General features: G+C 45.6%; 1 protein-coding gene across 1 annotated transcript; it reads right to left on the reverse strand.

Annotated features, from left to right (window-relative positions):
- Positions 1 to 54: 54 nt before the first annotated feature.
- LOC111064983 (tyrosine-protein phosphatase vhp-1) lies at positions 55 to 15,128 on the reverse strand. Its single transcript, XM_022352912.2, has 4 exons — positions 14,368 to 15,128; positions 12,696 to 12,851; positions 9,990 to 10,214; positions 55 to 1,947 (listed from the first exon to the last, which is right to left on the reverse strand). Exons 1-4 carry the CDS (start codon positions 14,600 to 14,602, stop codon positions 1,076 to 1,078), a joined length of 1,488 nt encoding a protein of 495 aa, XP_022208604.1. The 5' UTR covers positions 14,603 to 15,128; the 3' UTR covers positions 55 to 1,075.
- Between the last annotated feature and the right edge of the window lie 5,150 nt (positions 15,129 to 20,278).

Genomic DNA, 20,278 nt, shown 5'->3' on the forward strand with positions numbered 1-20,278 from the left:
CACTGTTTTTAGGGTCCGCTTTGGCGGTTCGGCTTGAATTTCAAAAAAAGATAATGGAAAGCAGCATTGTTTGGTTATGTTTATAATTTCCGTTTACTTAACACACGGGTAACACACGTTTCGGGTGCAGCTTAGCCTAATAGACTTACGACCTAATACAAATCAATCAAACTGCATTCAATTCATCTCACGCTCTTGGTTTATATAAATAACTAAAACTAGAAAACACAAACACAAAACTTTCCTCACTTTAAGAATTCATTAAATATGTGTGTGGTGTGGTGTGGCGTGGGGCGGTGTGCTGTGGCTATAGCTGTTTGATAAAACTTATAACAGTTTTGATACGATTTTTCTCGCTTGTGAATATGGCCAAGTGGGGGGAGGAGTTTGGTTTTTGGTTGATTGGGAGGAGTACGCTTTTTGGGGGGTCTGTGTGGCAAGTTAGCAGAAATATAGTTTTCCCGATTCTCATTGTTCTACGTGAAGTTGTAATATATTGTATGCGCGCGTGCGTGTGTGTGTGTGTAGATATAGTTAAGATTCGCTTAGAGTCTAGGTGGAGCTTTTTATGATATAAATTAAGCTAAATTAACATATACGAGGTTTTCATTTTTCTCTTGAACAACTGATGATAGGTTCCTGCACAAGAGCAGATCCATCCCCCTGCTAATCAATTCCAGTTGGTTCTTTTGGATTACATAGTTTTTGTTTGTTTGTTGTTTGTTGTTTGTTGTTGTTGTTGGTTTGGGGGGTGTGGTTTGAAATACATTTACAAAAGCTCTTAACAGTAACAATCGTTGGACGTCAGATGAGGTCTTCGATCTGACCATCCAATTGGTATTCCGTCTGGCATCCAGGAGCAGACATCCCTTAGGTACGGTGTATGTACAATTCAAATTCAACAAATTTAAATGTTCCAGTCTCCAGGTGACGTGACGCAGTTCTGTTGTCCGAACCCACGTCCATGCCGCTGTCGGTGTATGGGAGTACCATACCCAATTTGCATCAGCCAAATGTATACACATAAATTTCAGTTTATTCACAGCTGCTTGGTACGGCGGTACGGCTCCGGTTCTCAGTCCCTTGACGCGGGCACCGCCAGATTGTTGTTGTTGGTGTTCTTGGGAGCATCCTGCATGATCAACTGGTGCTGGGGCAGCGCCTCACAGCTGGGCGTGGCTGGGGCCGTGGGATGCCGTGTGCCAAAGTTTACGGATACGCAGGATATGGATTTTGGTATAGCAGCGGGCGCGGGCGCGTAGCTGGACTCGAGATTGAGCCGGAGCTTGGCGGGGGAGTTGCGCTTGAAGAGGGCCAGCTGCCGCGTCGGCGATGCGGCGGACGACGACGATGCGGAGCAGGCGGAGGCTGTGGACAGCAGGGAGCAGATGCCGCTGCTAGTGGAGGAGCAGGGTGAGTCCAGTTCGGAGACGGTGGCCGCCGCCGAGGTGCTAGGCGCCTCATCGTCCGGCGTAATGGGCGGTGAGGTGAGCCGCGAGGAGCAGTTGCTGCCCGCAAAGCTACCGGCGCCACTGTCCACGTCGTCATAGTCGTACACATCCTCGTCCATGGCCTCGCTGTCCGACTTGGACTTGCGCTGCTGGTGCAGCTCCTCTTCCTCCTCCCGCTCCCGCTCGGGCTGCTCCACCAGTTGACTAGAATGGGATACCGGAGATCCCGCCGTGGAACCGGCCGATGTGGGGGCGCTGTGCGGCGAGGCTGGTGCCAATACGCCGCTCTTGCGCAGGCTCTGCTCCAGCTCCAGCAGCTGTCCCATGAAGTTTAAGTTGGGTGAGATGATGGGTCGTGCCACTTTCACCAGCTTGTAGGCCTCCAGCAGCGAGAGCGCCTTGTGCCGCATGACGTAGGCTATGGCGATGGTGGCGCTGCGCGAGATGCCCGCATGGCAGTGCAGCAGGACGCGGGAACCCGTTTTGCGTGCGTCTTCTGCAATGGAACAAAGAGAGAGAGAAGAAGGGGGATTGGTTAGTAATTGATAAAGCGCTGATGATTTGCATAAAACAATCTGGAATCAATGGAAATGATTGCTCTTGCTCGTGCTCCTCCTCCTCCCCCCTGCCAACCACCCCCCTTTCCCAATTCTATCGTGGGAGAGCGAGAGACGGTCAGAGAGAAACTTTTGTGTGCCGTTGGTTGTTGGCTGTCAAAGCTTTGATGATGTTGCTGCTCGTGCTCTCTCTCGCTCTCGCTGTTGATATTGGTGCTGGCTGTCGATAATGCTTGCACTTGTAGTGGTGTGGTGTGCACACACCAATACTTCTTGCTTTGGCTCGCTCGCTCGCTCGTTCCCTCTCCCACTCTCTAGCTGCTGCTGCTGCTGTGTGAATTTTGCTGGATGAGTCATCGCACGAACAGCGCTTGCTGCTGCTGCTGCTGCTGCCGAGGCTTTGACAGAACATTTTTATACCCCGCACACACACACACATACACATGCACGTGGGCACATTAACTCATAATTTACGTTGTTATTTTTGGGAAAGATAAGCAGAAGCACAAGCAGCTCCAGAGGCAGAGGCAGAGGCAGAGGAAGAGCAGGGCCAGCAGTGCCAGCAGCGGCAGGGGAAGAAGGAAAAGAAGAATCCATGGAGGCAGCATACGGCGTACTTTCGAAGGCTCAACACAAAACGATAAAAAGTGAAGCCACCACCCGAAAAAAATAATCGCAATCTAATCGCAAGGACACACACACACACACACATTCATGTGAATTTTTCAGTGGTGTGGTGTCATTTGGGGTGGGGTGGGGTGGAGTGGAGAGTGGAGTGTGGTGTCGTGGGGCGCATTTCCTAATCGATGGTTACTCATAATGCAAACAGGCGCCCCAGCACTTGTCTGATTTCCAAACATTTACAGCCGATAACGGGCAAAAGCAAAGCAGAGCCTGCCTTCCTGCTGCTGCAGCCGTCAGTCAGTCAATTAGTCACCCAGGCAGGCGCCTGTCTCCTGCACACACACACACCCCCTCCTCCATTCCTTGGGTGATATGAAGGTGATATCAGCGATAAAGCTGGCAACACTCGTAACAGAATTGCAATACTGTCAACCTTACCCACGTCCCTTCCACACCACCCCACCACAACCCGTTGCGAGCAGCTTGTTTTCCATCTGAAGTGGGTGGAGGAGATATCAATGTGTTTGATTTATCAATGAATGGGTGCAAAGTAGACACCGATAAGGCAACGGTAACGACAACTGTAACCGGCCACCCCTAACCTAACCAGCACTATTTCGATTTCACAAATTTCGAGTATTCCCATTGCCATTCCTAGGCCGGAGTCAAGTGAAATCAAATCAAATCGAGTTACCTCGTATCAGGGGGCGACAATGATGATATGGCAATTATAAAGAAAGAAAAAAAGAATGGGAAAATCCATCATAAATAAATAATACCGATAAGCAAGGCAAGCAAATGCCAGGTACTGGAGCACCCGAAATGTACGTCATATTCCCCGAAACGGATGATTGGCTAAGAGTCCCATAGAGAGAGAGAGAGAGAGAGGGGGGAGCCTTCACATGGAGTATAGTAGCCAAAAATAACCACTCTATGAATAGAGATGGAGAGAGAGATGGTCATTAAGCGTACAATGGCAGACAATTGGTCACCGTCCGTTCCCGTCATCGCGGCCGAGTCGCACGGCGCTCATAAATCCTCTTAGTTAATGACCCCGTCGCGTAGACAGTTAAAATCGCGCATAAAGCGCGCCGCCCGGCCGCACAGACACACACACAAACATGACTCATGTGGCAAGAAAAAGCCTAAGAGGTAGATGGGAGGGAGATGGGTGGTTGAAGAGGAGAGAGCAGTCCGTTTAGAAGTTTGGCTCTAAGCAGAAGAGAGTACAAGTTCTACTCTTTGCTTTCCTTTCTCTCTTGAGTTGCTTTCTAGTTGATCCAGAGGAAGAAGGAGGTGAAAGAAGGAGCAGCAGTACTTAAACTTTCTCCCATTCTTTGGGGCACTTTGAAGTTATTGGGGAAAGAGCAGACAAAGACGTTTAGCACTACGGGTTGGATAAATTTATTAATTGCTCGAATTATGGCTCCGACTGATTGATCTCTTGCCCATGCTAAAATGTTGTTCCCCAGCTCCGTTTCCCGCTCAATAGAAACCTGCTAGTCATGCTCTCACTCTCTTGCTCTCTCTTGAGTCATCCGTTGAGCTCTTCTAGTTAAATGATTGATCTCTCTCGTCCGAGAGTGTTCTTCCCCCAAACTCCGTTTATGTCGATTGTTTATTTGTTGATTTCGACGAAAGCTTTAACGGGAAATCGAATCCCTGGGTTACTCATTGGTGGGGAATTATGGAAAATGATGAATTGTTTGTTGTTGATTTTTTGCTTTGCATATTTCTAGGGCTTTTGTTTGTTTACAGCCAAAGCGGAACTCGAAAGCTGTGCAAAAGCATTCCATGCTGGCCTGGCCTGGCCATGCCCCCCCCATGGGATTATCGGGAAACCGGGCTTGGGTAATGTCTGAGTTGACTGTCATATGTTTATGGGTCTGACTGTGCCAATAGAGGATGGGGATTACTAATCATTGGCTAGCAAGCAAGCAAGCAAGGGGGAGGGCGGACGGTCGGTCGGGCGACACTTATGAGTAAGCCCCCCTGGCACACCGGGCGCCGCATAGTCCGGCGATGAGTGATCCCCAGTCGTGTCTCGTCTCCATATTGTGTACCTCTCTCTGACATGACTATAATGGGGCAATGGACATTCATAGGGCTGCTGCTGCCGGCCGCTGTCTGACGATGCGTCGTCGTCGTGACTCCATTTCGGGGGCACGCTGATGCTGATTGTCGTCGATGCGTAATGCCAACATTGGGTAGTCCCCCCACCCCCCACTGCCTAGAAACCAAATAGCTATAGCGCCTGCTGATGATTAAGTGCAGCAGCGCAGCAGTTCTATGGATACCCTTTGCAAGGGGTAATTTGATTGCGATGGATAGAAGAGCCATACTACGGGTATACATTCAATCTGCAAGGGTATCTACAGCTTCGGTTCCGTTCCTCATTTCCTTTGTGTTTTTTTGTGGGACAATGGGCGGTGGTGCGTCATAGCTGATGGGCCGCAGAAGTGGGCCAAGTGGCAGACAACTGTCTGACAGCCGGGATGCCTTACACATATCTCTCTCTCTCTCTCTCTGTCTGTCACGAGATGATGAAGTCTCAGTCTCTGTTCTCATTCTCCCAATTTCAATGTATCATTTCACTTTTGTTCGATGATTAAGCCCCAGTAGTAGCTCCTCCTCCTGCGCAACTCCTCTCTGAGTCATGGCCAGAAACGGCAAACAGAGAATCAGAATTGAAAACAGAAACTGAAACATGGAACATGATATGTGTGAGTGTGTGTGTGTGTGTCCGGCAACAAGTAGTTTTTGTTTATGTTGAAATATTTAATTACTTTCGGAGCCTGTTTATCATTAAGAATGCCCGCTTACTCATGCCCATGTCTGAGTTACAGTCTCCGGTTCGGAGAACTTGTGCCGGAGTGAATTCTGAGAGCGGCAGGTGCCAGGATACCCAAAATGTCGATAAGGCAGTCTCATGAATCATCATCATCACACACACTCGCTCACGCACTCAAGCAGAGACATAGAGTGAGGGAGAGAGAGATGGACATACATATATGTACACTTGACCTTCAACTTGGCGAAGCTTGACTTTGATGTGTCGCCTCGCGTCGAGTCATACGGAAATACAACAAAAGCCCGGCTCAGATCAGCCTGGCCTGCCCTGGCCTGGCCTGCACTTTGAAGTCGCCTTCAACTCACTCCAATAGTGAGTGGAGCGCACTGGAGGGGCATCTCTTGGCGTCTCGTGATTCATAAAGAGCCTGCGCAACAACAAAGTAAATGTTTCATAAACAAATTGCGCGCGAAACAACAAAAAACAAAAAATACCAAGAAAATAAACTGCGCGGGCGCAAATGTCTCAGCACAAAAAGAAATGGGGGAGGCAATGAGTGCGAGCGAGATGGGGGCACTGCGGAAGCGTGGCCGTGGGCAGGGCCTCTGCTTGTGCCCTGGGCGTAGGGTGTACCCTGTAAAATGATTAAGTGTTTTATAATTTGTGCGCATTTTTTCTCTCCTCTGTCCTCCCACCTCACCTCACCCCTCCCTTCATAACCATCCGTGCGCCCGGCACACAACACCGAAACGCAAATTTCGAATTCCTGTGCGAAGATTTTCGGTTTATTTCGCTCGTTTTTGCACTTTATAAATAGCCGGCTGACGAATATTGAAATTATGTGTGCTCTCGGGGGCCAACAAAAATGTCACCTCGAGGCCGGGGCCCGCACTCTTTCGATTTTTGGTTGTTGTAGTTGCCAACGGATTTTCGATTACTCATGTATCTTGCAGGATTGTTCGACGAGTGCGAGCGAGTTCGGTATACAAACTACAGTGGTCGCACGGCATATGAGATTAGCCACAAAACCATGCACGAGCAAAAGCTAATTCTAGTGTTCGGAAAAATTAGTAAAGGCAATGAAATTATTGTAATTATTCGAATGAAGGCCCACTGTGCAGCCAAAGTTTTATCTAATCAATTGTCCGTACCGTCTGTTATACTCCAACATACTTATGTGTACACATCTATGTATGCATGTGTGTATGTATGTAGGTACATATGCACGTATGTATGTATGTATGTATGCTATCACCAAATGACTCGTTGAGGGGGCTCCATTCCAAGTTTACTTAGCTGGGCCCAGTGTCTACGTATAGATTAAGTTAGTTTGCCAAAGAGGCCTCTGTTGGCTGATAAGTTGATAGCCCGATAACTTGGCCGCACAAATAATAGGTACAGTCACAGTCCATACAGACAAGCTGGCGATAGGCCCCACTAGATAAGAAAATTCTTGCCAGCAAGGATATAGAATGATCGAGAAAGTACTGGGGAGAAAGGGAAACAAAGCAAAGTGAAAATCCTTGGATCTCAGTTTATATTCCTCTAGCACCGTTACCGTTCAATTTCCTGACAATTGAAGCTTTGATTGCTTTCTAGGCCAAGTGGCTGGGCTGCCTCTTTATCATGCATGTTAATGACACAGCATAATGACATTAGCATTAAGCATTAGCATTGCCCGGCCGACCCGACAAGACGATCAACGTCGCCTCGTCGGCCCTCGAACTCTCTGCCGTCGCCTAATGAGCCTCCGTTTTGGCTTTGGCTCTGCCCGCGTCGCTGCTAGCGTTGAGCTCATTTCAAGCTTTGCTTCACATAGCGGGCCACCGACACCACCTCCCCCTCTCATCGTACTTCTATTCCAATCCAGCAGCACACCAAGTGCTGTTATAATGAATGGAGGAGACGGACAATGAGAAATCATAAGTTGTACGAACAATCATAAACAGAAAGAAACGAAACGAAATAAAATATAATAATAATAATAATAAGCATAAGGTGACGACGGCAGGCCAAAACGACTGCGCAAAAGGCACCAGCAAACACGGAGCAGCAGCAGCAGCAGCAGCGACGGCAACGGCGACAGCGGCAGAGGCTGAAATCATGACTCATGCACTCAGTACAGTATACAATATTCTCCTCTTCTTCTTCCTCCTCTTTTGCTGTTACTTCGTGCCTGAGTACTAATGTGTATTTGGTTGGGCAGTGTGAGTGCGAGTGTGAGGGAGAGGGGGCATTTATAAAAATAATACTTGAGCATGTTTAACACGGGGATGAGGTGAGAGGAGGTGGAGTTGAGTTGAGTTAAGGTGGTGGGTGTATGTGGGTGGTGGGTGGATGGCGTAGCGGGAGATGGAGATGGGGGAGGATGCTAACAGCACCAACAAAAAGATATGCATTATGACTGATATAGACAGCCACAACAAAGACGGGGATGAGAGCAGCAGCTACAACAGCAAAAACAAAAGAAATGAAGAGAGCGAAACAGCAGCTGTTGCTGCTCACGCACCTGACATCCGCACCAGCAACGAGAGCAACAACAGTCGAGGCCACGCACAAGGATAACATAACGAAACGATGACGACGATGACTCATAAACAGGAACAGAAATGTTTATAAAAATAGAACATATGCCGAAGAGCAGAGGCCAGAGGCCCGAGGAGACAAGAACACGACGGCGGGCAGCTGGCTGGCGGGGGTGAAGTGCCGTTTTGGCGGCGCAATAAATAGCAACAATAAGACGAAAGAAAAATCGATGCGGATGGTTGAATACTACACAAGGAGCGTGTGCCTCGAGACACTCACTGCCGCCTCTCTCTCTCTCTCTCTCACACCCTCTTTGTATGTGTATGTGTATGGCGGCTGTTCCACATTGCATTGTGAACGAGCGACGATGAGTCATGCGATGTCGGCACAGTGGTGGCCAAAAATACGTTTACAGTTTGGCCCCGAAAATCGAAGCCAGGAGGCAAACAGAAAGAAAGGACAACCCTTATCAGAAAGGACGTTTGCGGTTGGCTATCCTGCTTGTTGTTGTTGTTGGTGTTGCTGCTGCTGCTGTTGGTAATCACCATAAAATTTCCATTATCCGAGAAAATCTCTGGTCCCCCCATTATGCAAAATGGCAAGGTAAAAGCAAAGCAAATAAGAAAGTCCAAACGCAGGAGCAGCAACGTCATAGCAGCCGAAGCGAAGCCCGAAGTCGGAACACAGTAACGGCAATGGGCAAACGACACAACTACAACGACAACGTTGCCGCCGCCGCCGCCATGCTGTCTGCCAACGCCAACACGCAACAGCAACAACAATGCGACGATGCCAACGACGAAGGAGAGCGAAGGAATGCAATACGAATGCCATGCCATGGAAAATTGAAGGAAAAGGAGCATTAGTCTGGTCTGGTCTGCTCTGCTTCTCGCCCACACCCAACACCGTAATTAGGCATACACACACACACACACACACGCGCGCAATGATTTGATAGGGGGGACAATGGAACAGTGGGGTAGCTCTGATTCGAAAGGGTTTAATGATAGTCTGCCATGGAAACTAAACAGAATATTCTACTATTCAGCAACAATAATTGCCTCTGTTTAAGAGTTGGGGGTCGGTCGCTATCAATCAGTCGTAGTAGTGGCATTGGCCGCCACCGCCCACATCTTGTTTTAAATGAAATATTTGCACTGCTTAAATCAGAGCAGAGACACAATATAACATCTATAAGAACTACAAAGCTCGTGCTCGCACGTGCCGAGACATTATAGCTGGTCAAACAAAACGAACAAAAAATACAATACAATACATATAAAATACGTTGATGAACAACTTTAGCCAGAGAAAATGGAAATGGAAAAATGCGATTGACGTCAGCAGTATATTCCATGGCTAAACCGCTCTGCTCTGCTCTGCCTTTGCCTCTGTATCTGTCTCTGCCTCTGCCACTGCCACTGCCCATGCCCCTGCTCATCCCATTCTATATCTGTTTCTTTTCTTTTCCCATCTCTTTCTAAAGACATTGTGTGTATTATTATTATTTTCATTTAAAATTAACAAAAGTATATGTATGCATGTACGGATGGAAATTTGCTGAAGGCAGCACAACACACACAAAGAAAATACACAAAAAAAAAAGTCAATAACGAATTTTCCACAGGCCAAAAAGAAAGGGAAGTGGAAGCCAGACTAAGCCCGTTATGCAAAAAACTACAAATAAGCCCGCCAAGCCAACCTCTGCGAGACGGCCCCCTCCCACCCTTCCTCCTCGCCTACCCAACACCCATCGAAATGAGCCAAGCAGGCCCGCAAGGCATCCAATAACAAGTCAAGTTTAGCAATCGAGCCAATCGCAAATCGGCTCCCCAGAGATGATGACTAAGCGTAACTCGGGATTCTTCGACTTTTTTTTTGAAGCGGTGATTTTTCAGGGAATTTGTAACTCGAAAACAAGATAGAATGAATACTCTTGAAATATATTTCCCTAATCTCGAGCTAATATTTGAGCTATATAATCTAATCTGATTTGAGATTTTCAAGCGAATCTAAAACGATTTGCAACAAGACACTCACCAATGAAATCGTAGGCCTCCTGGAAGTATTGTTTGATATTCTGATGGGGCGTATCGCTGGCAGGTATTTGCATATACTTGAGGCCCTGCAGATGACTCTCGCTGGGACTTTGGCAGGTAACATTCAGCACACAGTTGGCGCCCACGCTGCTCGGATCTACGGCGTCGCGGCCATTGCCCAGCAATAGATGTGGGAAGACTGGCGAGGCGGGATGTGTTTCAATATCTGAAAAAGAGAGAGAGGGAGACAGAACAGGGATCATTAGTTTTTATGAGTACATAATGGAAAAGTTCTTCAATTCGAAATTCTCGATTGTCGGTTGTGGGGGTGGGGGCATACAAAGTTTTCATTGTTTGGTTGGGGCTAATTGTCTGTGTGGGGTTCTATGGTTCGGGATGCGATAGGATAGAAATGGAAGCTTCTATGGTTGCTCTATGGAAGTTTGCCAATTTGCGATGTCATGCAACAAAAGAGCAACGCCACACACTACACACCACACACACACAAATGATCATCAGTGATCATTGAGCTGTACATGATAATGATGTTGATGATGATGGTCTGCCCCGGCATGGCCTAGCCTGGCCTGGCCTGGCCCTGTTTTGTGTATCTATTGTGCGATTCAGTTTTGTATACAACGTCTAAATTTTCTACAACAAATTGTTTATTTTTCTTCTCTTTCAGCCGTCTGTTTCGATTTGTTTTGTTTCGTTTCGTCTGCTGTTGATGTTGCATGAGTCACCGTGCCACACAGGCACCGTCCCAGTCAAAGTCCCCACCCCCGTCCTATTTCCCATACCCCATTGCCCATTCCCAGGCACAGTTCAGTTCGGTTCAGTTTTATTGGCAGCTCTTTGGCTGTGGGCGAAACAGGAGGAGGGAGTTGAGAAGGAGGGCAGGGGAGGGAAGGGAAGGGGGGGTGGGTTGCCGTTTGACGTTGCGGCAGTCGTCGTCGTCGTCGTCGTGTCGAGTTCGTAGTACTTTCAATGAGGCGCACAATTGTTTTTATACTCTAGCTGCAGGGCATTACAGCTTTTCCCCGAAGTTTGCCATGCTGAGAAGGAAGCATTTGTGTCGCCCGATGTTGAAGTAAGCGATTGTACGTGCCCCCGTCCATTTGTTTCCCAGAAAACTAGTTTCTCTAAAGCTCAAGCTTTAGACAATTAATTAGTGTAATCAGGAAGTAGCAAATGGTACGACAGGATGTGTTTACTATAAGAACAAATGTTGTTGGGATAAGTTTTTGTTTTTTTTTTGTCTTCTAAAGAGCATTTCAACCGTCGTGTCGGTCTTCGGGTCTGTATTCGTATCTATAATTGTGCACTGTCTAACTAATTTATATCTGGGCCCAGACCCAGGCCAGGCCAGGCCAGCATATGGGCCTGCGGTTTTGCCTATTATGTACTCTGCACCCTGTGGCACCTCACCTCCCGTGCACCACCCAGATAATTCATCGATTATTTGTCATACGGCTCGGCTCGCGTGTTAATTGATAGCAGCACCGAGGAGTCATGGCAACCCCATGGCCGCCGCTTTTTTTTTCGGGTGCCTGCACTTTTGTGGGTCACACGGAAATCACATGCATTAGTCATCGCCTTCGAGAACACACAGCGGTGGACGGACAGACAGACAGGGCGGGGGAAAACTTTAGCACGTAAAGATGATTGTCATGGCATTTACGCCAGCCAGCTGATACTCGTAGTGAAGCCATTGCGTACATAGTCCAAATGCAATTAACAGATTTCATAAATATTTTCGCAGTGACTCAGTGTGTGGGGATCGTAAACACAAATTGCAAATGCATGGCAACAAAATCGCGAAAAGTCAAGCAGCAGGGTGCGAGGAAGCGAGAGGGTGCTAATACTTATTACAGTTGTGCGTAAGCACTCATTCTCCCTCTCTCACTCTCTTTCTTTCTTTCTTTCGCTGGGCGAGGAAGAAGGAAACAACAGTGCGATGCGATCACAAGCCTGTCAGGTGTGAGAGAGAAGGAGAGATAGAGTCAGACACACACACACTCCACCCACCCCCCAGTGGTGGTCACACACAGAACCAGAGCCAGACTCGGCCGCAGGGTAAATGAGTAATGTCCGAGAGTTTGACATTGAAATTTTCACTGTTGTTGTGAATATTGTTTTGCATGTGTTTTACTGCTTGCATACTTCGCATATACTACACACATATGCATGTACATATGTACGGCCGATTTCATAACGTGCAAAAATAAAAGGTAGCGCGAATAACAGATGCCAAGGGAGAGTAGACTGTGAGAGAGAGCGAGAGCACGCGTTTTGTCATGTTTATCTCACGGCACGTGCCAAAACAAAAACAAAAATTGTTTCGTTTATTTTTATGTTAAGCAACGCTTAGCGAGAGCAACAGAGTGCGGACGGCAGGGTGGTAGGGGGGGAATGGCGGAAAGATTGTATGACAGTTTCAGACAATTTATCGCCATGTTGATAGATAGCAGCTGGCGGGCAGGGAGCCCGGGGGGATGGCTGATAGTGATAGGGAGAGATCGAGTCTAAGCTTTGGATCGAGAGTCTGAGTAGGAAATGAAAAGTAATGAAAAGCACACAAATGCACTGTTGCCCCGCATGCAAATATGCAAGTAAAGAACAACCGAGAGAGATTGAGCAATCAGTTCCGCTGCTCTTGATAGAAAAGTGAGCCAGTTTCGGAGACAGTTTCCGCTATTCAACTCACCATAGACCGCTGGGCTGGAGCAGCTGCGCATCAGTGGCGGCGTCCGTCCGCCGCCATTCATTGCCGTGGACGATGACGTCGTCGATGTCACTTGCTGTTGATCGTCACATGCCAGATTCTCCCTGGACCGCTTGTTGGGATAGTCCTTCTGATTAGCTGCAAAAGAGAGAAAAGATTGCAGATTTACAAAATGTTTATGGTCCATTTGTTTTTTCAGTAATTTGTTTAATTTTATACCAAATGATGTCAGCATTTTGGGGGGGATAGCGCGAAAAACTTGTCGCGCCAAGTCCCAGTCCGAGTCGAATAAACCGCAGATTATTTCGACTGCTTGCTCACTGCTTGCCAGCACTGACGTAAGACACTTATTTCGGCAACGGAGTGGAAGTGTGCTTGCTTGATTAGCGCCGAATGCAGAGACCCCAACCCCAACTTTTCCAATTTCGCTTATCGGCGTGAATGGACAAAAACAGAAACGGAATTTGAGAACGCATTGCCTATCTTCTGCTCTATTCGAGAGCGCGAGCTGTAAGGGAGTGGGGGACCGACCTTATCAGCTGTATGGTACTGCTGGGAGCATAGACAAAATGTCTTTTTATGCTGGCTGTTCGTTCAACAACTACTACTATTTGAGGCACAAAATTGCTGTTATCAGCCCAGGCGACCTCAAAAGCCAAAATAACTGAGAACAAAAACAACAACAGCCATATTTTCACTGCGGGCAGCAGGAAATGTTGTGTTGGCTGGCAGTGCGGTTGTAGTTGTTGTTTGCGGCTAGTAAAACAAGTAAAATTGCATGCCAATGCACTGCACACACACGCAACCACTAAAAAACACGCGCCCAGAGGCGCCTGGTATGCGAAAGAGGGGCTTAGCCCCAACCAGCCATTTTTATGGTACTGTTTTTGAACTACTGAATTGAGCTACATTCCCAAAAGATGCCTTAAAAACCCCCATATGACACCCTTTCGGTTTTGCCGCCACTGCATAACTCTCCCTCTATCCCTATCTCTCTCTCTCGCAACGGGCTCCACCAACTTCGTTTCAAAGTTGTTGCTGAGGCTGTTGCTGTTTCTCATTCTCCTGCTTCTTTTTCCTCTTCTTCGCCCTGCTGCTGCTGTTGTTACTGTTGTTGTTGTTGTGCCGCTGAATTCGTACTCGAAAGGTCGTTTCAAAGCGGGTTTTCTGTCGCCGCGACCAGAGCGTTGCCAGGCCGCAGCAGAAACCTGCTTTGCTTTACATTTTTTTGTATTTATTTCTTTTTTTTTTAACCAGCCCAGCCAGCCCAGAGCCAGAGTTAAAAGCCAGCCAGCGAGCGAAACGCTTCTTTTGCTTTTATTTTTGAGAGACACGCGAATTGTGAGTCACGTATGAAGTAGAAACCGACTCTCGACAGTCGTTTTATTTTTTTTGTTGCTTTCTGAAATTGAGAAGGCAGATCTGACGCTTACGAGGCTCCCCTCCTCACCCATTCCCCACCCCACCCCATCTACAGCACCGTCCATCTCCATACCATCGACACAGTCAAGCGCAAAGTAAACAGCGGTAAAATGCTTAAGAGATTAATCTCTCTTTCTCCCTCCCTCCCTCGCTCAGTCACTATCCTATTGAGATTTGTTCAAGTGTAATCTTAATATAAATGATATTGTACTTGTGCTCGTTTTCTACTTACCACCAATGCGATTGTTGTTGTTGGTGTTTTGGATTGGCATAAATAACAGAAGACACGGCGCTTCTCGCTTTATCCGCATTTTCATTTCACTTTTATGACTCACGCTGTTGCTGTCTCCGTCCCACTCGCAGCAGTTGCGTGTTGTTGACGTTGCCGTAGTGTTGTTGCTGCTGCTGCTGCTGACGCTCTTGTTGTTGCTGCTGGCGCTGCTGTTCGTTGCTCGATTCACACACATGCAGGCACACACAAACACACACACTCGTAAAACTGTTTTAAATTTGATATTTACTCCCAGCTCTTTGGTACTATATGTATAATCTGTTATTATTGGTGGGGTGCGTATTGGTTTATTAGATAATCCCAGGCGGAGGCGACACTTGTTGAGTGAGTGGCGGCCACTTCCCGTTAGTTATGCTGTGTTGTGTTGCAACTCGAGTTGTATTTCCACTTGTAGCGCGCTGTCTCAGGCCTTTTCACGCGCGCACATTTGTCTCATTAACCAAAGTTGTTGTTGTTGTTGTTGCTGGGTTTTGATTGGACAATTACGGGCGGGTTTTTGGTTTTTTTTTTTATTTTGTTTCTTGATTGCTGGTTGATGGGATGCTCTTCCTCTAGTCACAGAACCAGGCGCAATCCCAAAATATATCAAGTTCTATCTGAATTTTTCTCTCCGCCGACGAACGACACACGTTCGTTCGTTCACGTCAAAACACGATTTAACGGTAGAACTATAGTTTCGATGATGTCGACGACGACGCGTGCAGCGCAGCCCGAAAATTCAAACTGGCTGAAGTGTGGCCGCGGGCTTGTCGATAAAATATACCGCCTGACCCTCAGAAATATACCGAAATACACATTGTCATTATCAAAATATACCGTTAATATACTGACGGACACGTTGATATTCCTTAATTTTGATATTCGGTTTAATTTTACTAGCTAGTTGGCCCTCTCAACACTAAACAAATAATTTTATCCAATGCCTCAATAAATTTTGTTCAGGATTGGCTAGTTTTCAGAAGACTCTCTTTATTGGATTATTTACATATTAAGGTTCAAACAAAAACGGCCAAAGCATAAAACGTAAATGTTGACTAAATGTGACGTCACATGCTGCGGTCAACCAAGTTTCTTCTATGCGTATGGATTTTTGTATACCTTATTTCTTTTAATTGATGTTAAATGTTTTGTTCCAACTCCATTGAAACATTATTTATGATTTTATCCTAGATTGACATGTTGTTTACCTATTAATGCATAAGTTTTGTTTTAAATATATACATTTATTCCGGTTCTGATACCTATTATTGGAACCCGTGAGCTGACTTTGTTAATATCTTTAGAACAGAGGCTGAATAGTTTTTGCATTAATTGGAGCCTGAAATTACAAACAATATCTCAAGTCCATAATATCCATTTTCCCAAGGTATGCAGATTGTTGCTCATTCCGTGCCAAAGTTGCACAACATTGCTGCTACTTCATTTCCCCATGTTGCTGAAATTTTTCGCATACAATTCAAAGCATCTTACGGGAACCCGTATGGAATGACGCAACAATGAATCTTTAACGCGTCCCGTAAGCTTGTTGTATGGAAAGATGCACGCCACGAAATGGGGAAAGTCTCCAAAACTTCTTCCCACAAAAGCAAATGCAAACTCTCCACAAATTGAGAGCAAATTTTGAGCCGACTAGTACAAATTTTTTTTTCCACAGTTTTACAGTAAAAATTACATTTTAAAATTGTTTTGATTTTTTTAAATTTAGCTGGCACTAATTATTTAACTGGTAAAAATTTAAGAAGAGCTTTTAATTGAGCTTTTAATTAGAGCTTATTTGTTGTTTTTTTCCCTATTAAATGTTGAAAAAATACCATATGAAAATTACAAAAATTTTACTTGAAAAACAGAAAAAAAATACTGAAAAAAAAACGTACACCATAAAAACAAAACAAAAAAAAAGTTTTGCATTTATTTTGGGTTAAAAACTTGGCTAATTTTCAAATTTTACATGTATTTTACACAATTTTACATAGATTATTACATTGATAATTACATCACCACAAGTTGCAAAAAAAAACACGCTAGTGGCGCCACAAAAATTTTAAGTTATTACATTTACATTAGCTTAACATTTACATGTTAACATAACAAAGCTGTGCTATGCTATGACCCTTTAAACCAGGATCTGGAACACGAAACCGGTACCGCTCGGTGCTGCCAACTCGGTTGAAAATGGATGGACGCAGAATGAGAGCACATAAATGGCTAACTTTGCGGGTGATTTTAAATTTAATTTAAATTAAAGTGGTTTCTGAAATTTATGCTGCAAATTTGTGTGTTTGTGTTTAGCTAAACTTTGAAATGTTATCTAACAATTTATGTAGCTTAGCAGGTAAATTTAAAAATAAATAAATAATAAATAAATAAATAAAATAAATATACATATTTATAGTATATATATTTGTGCTCAAATTGTCACTGCCATGGACACGGCCAGCGAGGACTACACAGCGCCCACCACCACACGCATGGAGTGTGATGGGTGACTATGGGCAAGCAGGATATTGATCCTTACTACTGCACCAACTCGAATGCGGTGCGAAAAAATGGTAACCATAGCCAATGCCATGAGTTGTCGATGAGCTTATTGGGATGAGGATGGTGCATGGTACTGCCTACCATTAAGTTAATTTAATTTTGAACAGTTAATTTTGAACAGCAGAAATCAAGTAAAAATAATGTGGAATGCATATATTTCAGGCTTTCTAAAGGTGTATCACTTGTTTAATTCGGATAACTGGAAATGTCTCAAAAATAGTTTCAAATAGTATTTCAAACTGTACATATGTATGTACATATGTACATACCGCCCTGGGAGATGCTAGACAGTCCGCAGTCTCTTCCTCTCTAATTACCCCATTGGGTGGGCGGAGCTCAGGAGCTCTCCTCTTCCCCACTCCCCCTTTGCCTTGTCTCGTATTCTTTTATATTTATAGTTTGTCTAATATTCACTTAAGAATATTTAACCAGAAAAAGGCTAAAACGATTTCCAGAGACAAAAACAAACAATCAAAAGAAGAAAAATAATAAAACTTGAAAATGCAACTTTTTGGGGCTGTTGTGGCTACGCCGTACGAAGGTTGCTGCTTCTTTTGCAGTTGTTGGCTCCTCTTCTTCTTCCTTTGCTGCTGTTGTTGTTGTTGTTGTTGTTGTTGTTGGATGTTGTTGCAGAGGTTTGCAAGTGCCACTGACAAACACAGCTGTCGAGTGTGGCGCTTAAATGGCAAGTAAACTGCAGCACCAGAGCCGTTTGCTTTGCTAATTTTCCAGGCCGCCTTTGGGTGCACTTCTCGTTTACCACCTCCTTCAATTGTGTGGGCGTGGCAGCAACAACAGCAGCCCCAGCACCAGCGCCAGAGTGTGGCAAGGTGGCTGGCTGGGGCATGGGCGTGGCTGTGCACTTGCTGCTTATTATTTGCACTCGGCGGCAAGGCCAACAGCATAATAAATTGCTGTGAGGATGAGAGGCAAGCGTCTGGGGGTGAATCGGAAAATCTTTTATTCATGAATGCCCCATGCCCCCTGCCCCGCCATCGCCCGTAAAAATTGCACAATTTGAAGCGGGCTCCTCGTCCTCCAGCCCCCCATTTTGCCGCAGACGTATGTCCAAAAAATAACAGAAAAAAACGTGGAAAAAATTTACGCGCCTTGGGCGGTTCTCTCAAGGATTTCGGCAATGGCTCTCTTGGTCGGGTAACCAGTCAAACCATCCCCTCACCCTCCTGAACGTCTTGGGCGGGCTGCAGGCGATAGTTGCATAAATCATAAAAGGCGCGTTTCAGCTCCATGCTGCCACACCTCTACCCCGCACTCGAAGAAGGACTTTACGACACTTAAGCACCCGCTTGCCGAGCAGCGGCGAAGAAGTGGGCGAAGGTGCCACAGAGAATGTCTCCAAATGTCTGAATTTGATTGCGCGGCCACAACAGGCGCTTCCTTCCACGGGCTGCCTACTATATCTTCAATGGGTTGCAGCAACTCCCCCCTTGAAATACTTTCAGCATTTATTTATGAAGGTCTGAAGGTCCTATGCTCCGCGAGAGACCAAAACTCTTGAGTGAATATCTGTGGATTTGCGAGGCTGGAAAATTGTGTTACTGTCGGAGTAAAGTGGCACGGAAGGGGGTAGCACTGATGGAGCGAGAAAGAAGGGTTCGGCGGAGATGGAGTGAGTGAGTAGAGATGGAGGCAGAAGGAAGTGGATTCCGTGAGACAGAGAGAGGTAGAGAGATACAGATACATTGTTGAGAGACACTTTCGTGCAACAAGTTTTGTATTGGGGGAAAAATCACTGCAGGCAGACATTTCCCTTCGTTCGGCATTTGACAAACCAAAAAAACTATGCCAAAAATTTGCAAAACTTTGCGAGACAAAACGTAGCGAAAAGTTCAACTTAAATGAAAATTAAGTGAACTAAAATGATAAAATCATCAACTAAAACAGATATCGAAAGATTACAGACACCCATCCGTACGTACATACATACATAAACATAAACATAAACAATAAAGTATTTGCATATTGTGTGAAATATGTGTGGGATTAAGAGAAATGTTTGTGATGCAAAGTGATGCAAAACAATTGCCAAATACTCGTATTGAGTTTGGGTTTGTCCGAACTAAAAGTTTTTTCAGCTTACGAACTCCTAAATAAGAGAAAATAATCAAATATTTCCGGATTTGAAAGCCAATAATTACGAAAAGTTATGTGATGAAATGGAAAGCGGATAAACTATGAAACATTTATGTACAGAATAAAGATTTAAAAAAACAAATATTTAGGGCTTTAGCTATCATCAAACTATAACCAAAATAATGCTAAAATTATCAAGGGCAGATCATTCATTCACTATTCAATTTTAAGTGCACTATATTTATTTAAATATCAATATATGATGCCTTTTCCTCTTTCAATATTTAGATGCAATGTCCTTGAGCAAAAACCAGGCACCTGGCCAACCTTCAACACCACCGTGCCTTTCATCACTCCTCCCCTGCAGCGGCACAGGTCAGGGGGGCCACGCACTTAATTTATGACTTGGCGGGCAATAATTCAAAGTCATAGGCCTCCAGAGACCATTCAGGGAACACTCGACCACTCATTCGTCCAAGTGGCCCAGGGAGTGGAGCCACACGGGCAACACCCCACAAAACAGCAGAGGGTGCTTTAGAGGGCCAACACCTCAGAAGTTGGTCTCGAGAAGGAAGGAACGCGCGGACGGACTGGCAAATTGTGGCTAAGGAATTTTTAATTAAAATATTAAAGCATTGGCCATAAGGTGTTTTTAATCTTGAAAATTGTTTTAATTGTTATTTAGGATTTGTTGTTCCTAATGTTGTTGTGGTTCCTGTTCTTGCTGCTGTTGCTGCTGCTGCTGCTGGTTCGGTGGGTGGCCGGCCAGGCGGGCGGGTTGGATGGTTGGCCATGGCTGTTTGTGGTGCAATTTATGTGCGCCTAATTAGAACAGACAACAACGGTGTCAGAGGTTCGCTCTCAGAGTCGTCTGCTTTCTGTTGTTCCTCTTCTTTTTATTATTATTTTTTTTTTTTTAACCTGCTTTACTTTTTGTTTTTGTTCTCTCTCTGATGCAAAGCCGCCTCATAATTACCATATTTTCAAATTACCATTCGCCAAGTGCGTCCGGGGCCATGGCCATGGCCGCCATTTTCCTTTGCCCGGCGGCCATAAAAGCTAATTGTATGCGTGCGTGGCCCAACCCCCAAAAAGAGTGTGGTGGGAGAGAGGAGTGAGCGGGGGGGAGGCTGACTGAAGAGGAGCTTAGTGGGTGTGAGGTAAATCCTTGGCATGTTGTTGCTCGGTGATTTATATTTAATTGTTGTCATTATGGTCA

This window comes from Drosophila obscura, unplaced genomic scaffold (assembly GCF_018151105.1).
Source record: "Drosophila obscura isolate BZ-5 IFL unplaced genomic scaffold, ASM1815110v1 contig_150, whole genome shotgun sequence".
Taxonomy (NCBI): Eukaryota; Metazoa; Arthropoda; class Insecta; order Diptera; family Drosophilidae; genus Drosophila; species Drosophila obscura.

Excerpts from the sequence above, each read along its gene's own strand:
- LOC111064983 (XM_022352912.2), bottom strand. The coding sequence starts at position 14,602 with ATGTGTGTGAATCGAGCAACGAACAGCAGCGCCAGCAGCAACAACAAG. Across the intron at positions 12,852-14,367 it reads CAACAACAATCGCATTGGTG|CTAATCAGAAGGACTATCCC; the intron begins GTAAGTAGAAAA and ends TCTCTTTTGCAG. Across the intron at positions 1,948-9,989 it reads GGAGGCCTACGATTTCATTG|AAGACGCACGCAAAACGGGT; the intron begins GTGAGTGTCTTG and ends GTTCCATTGCAG.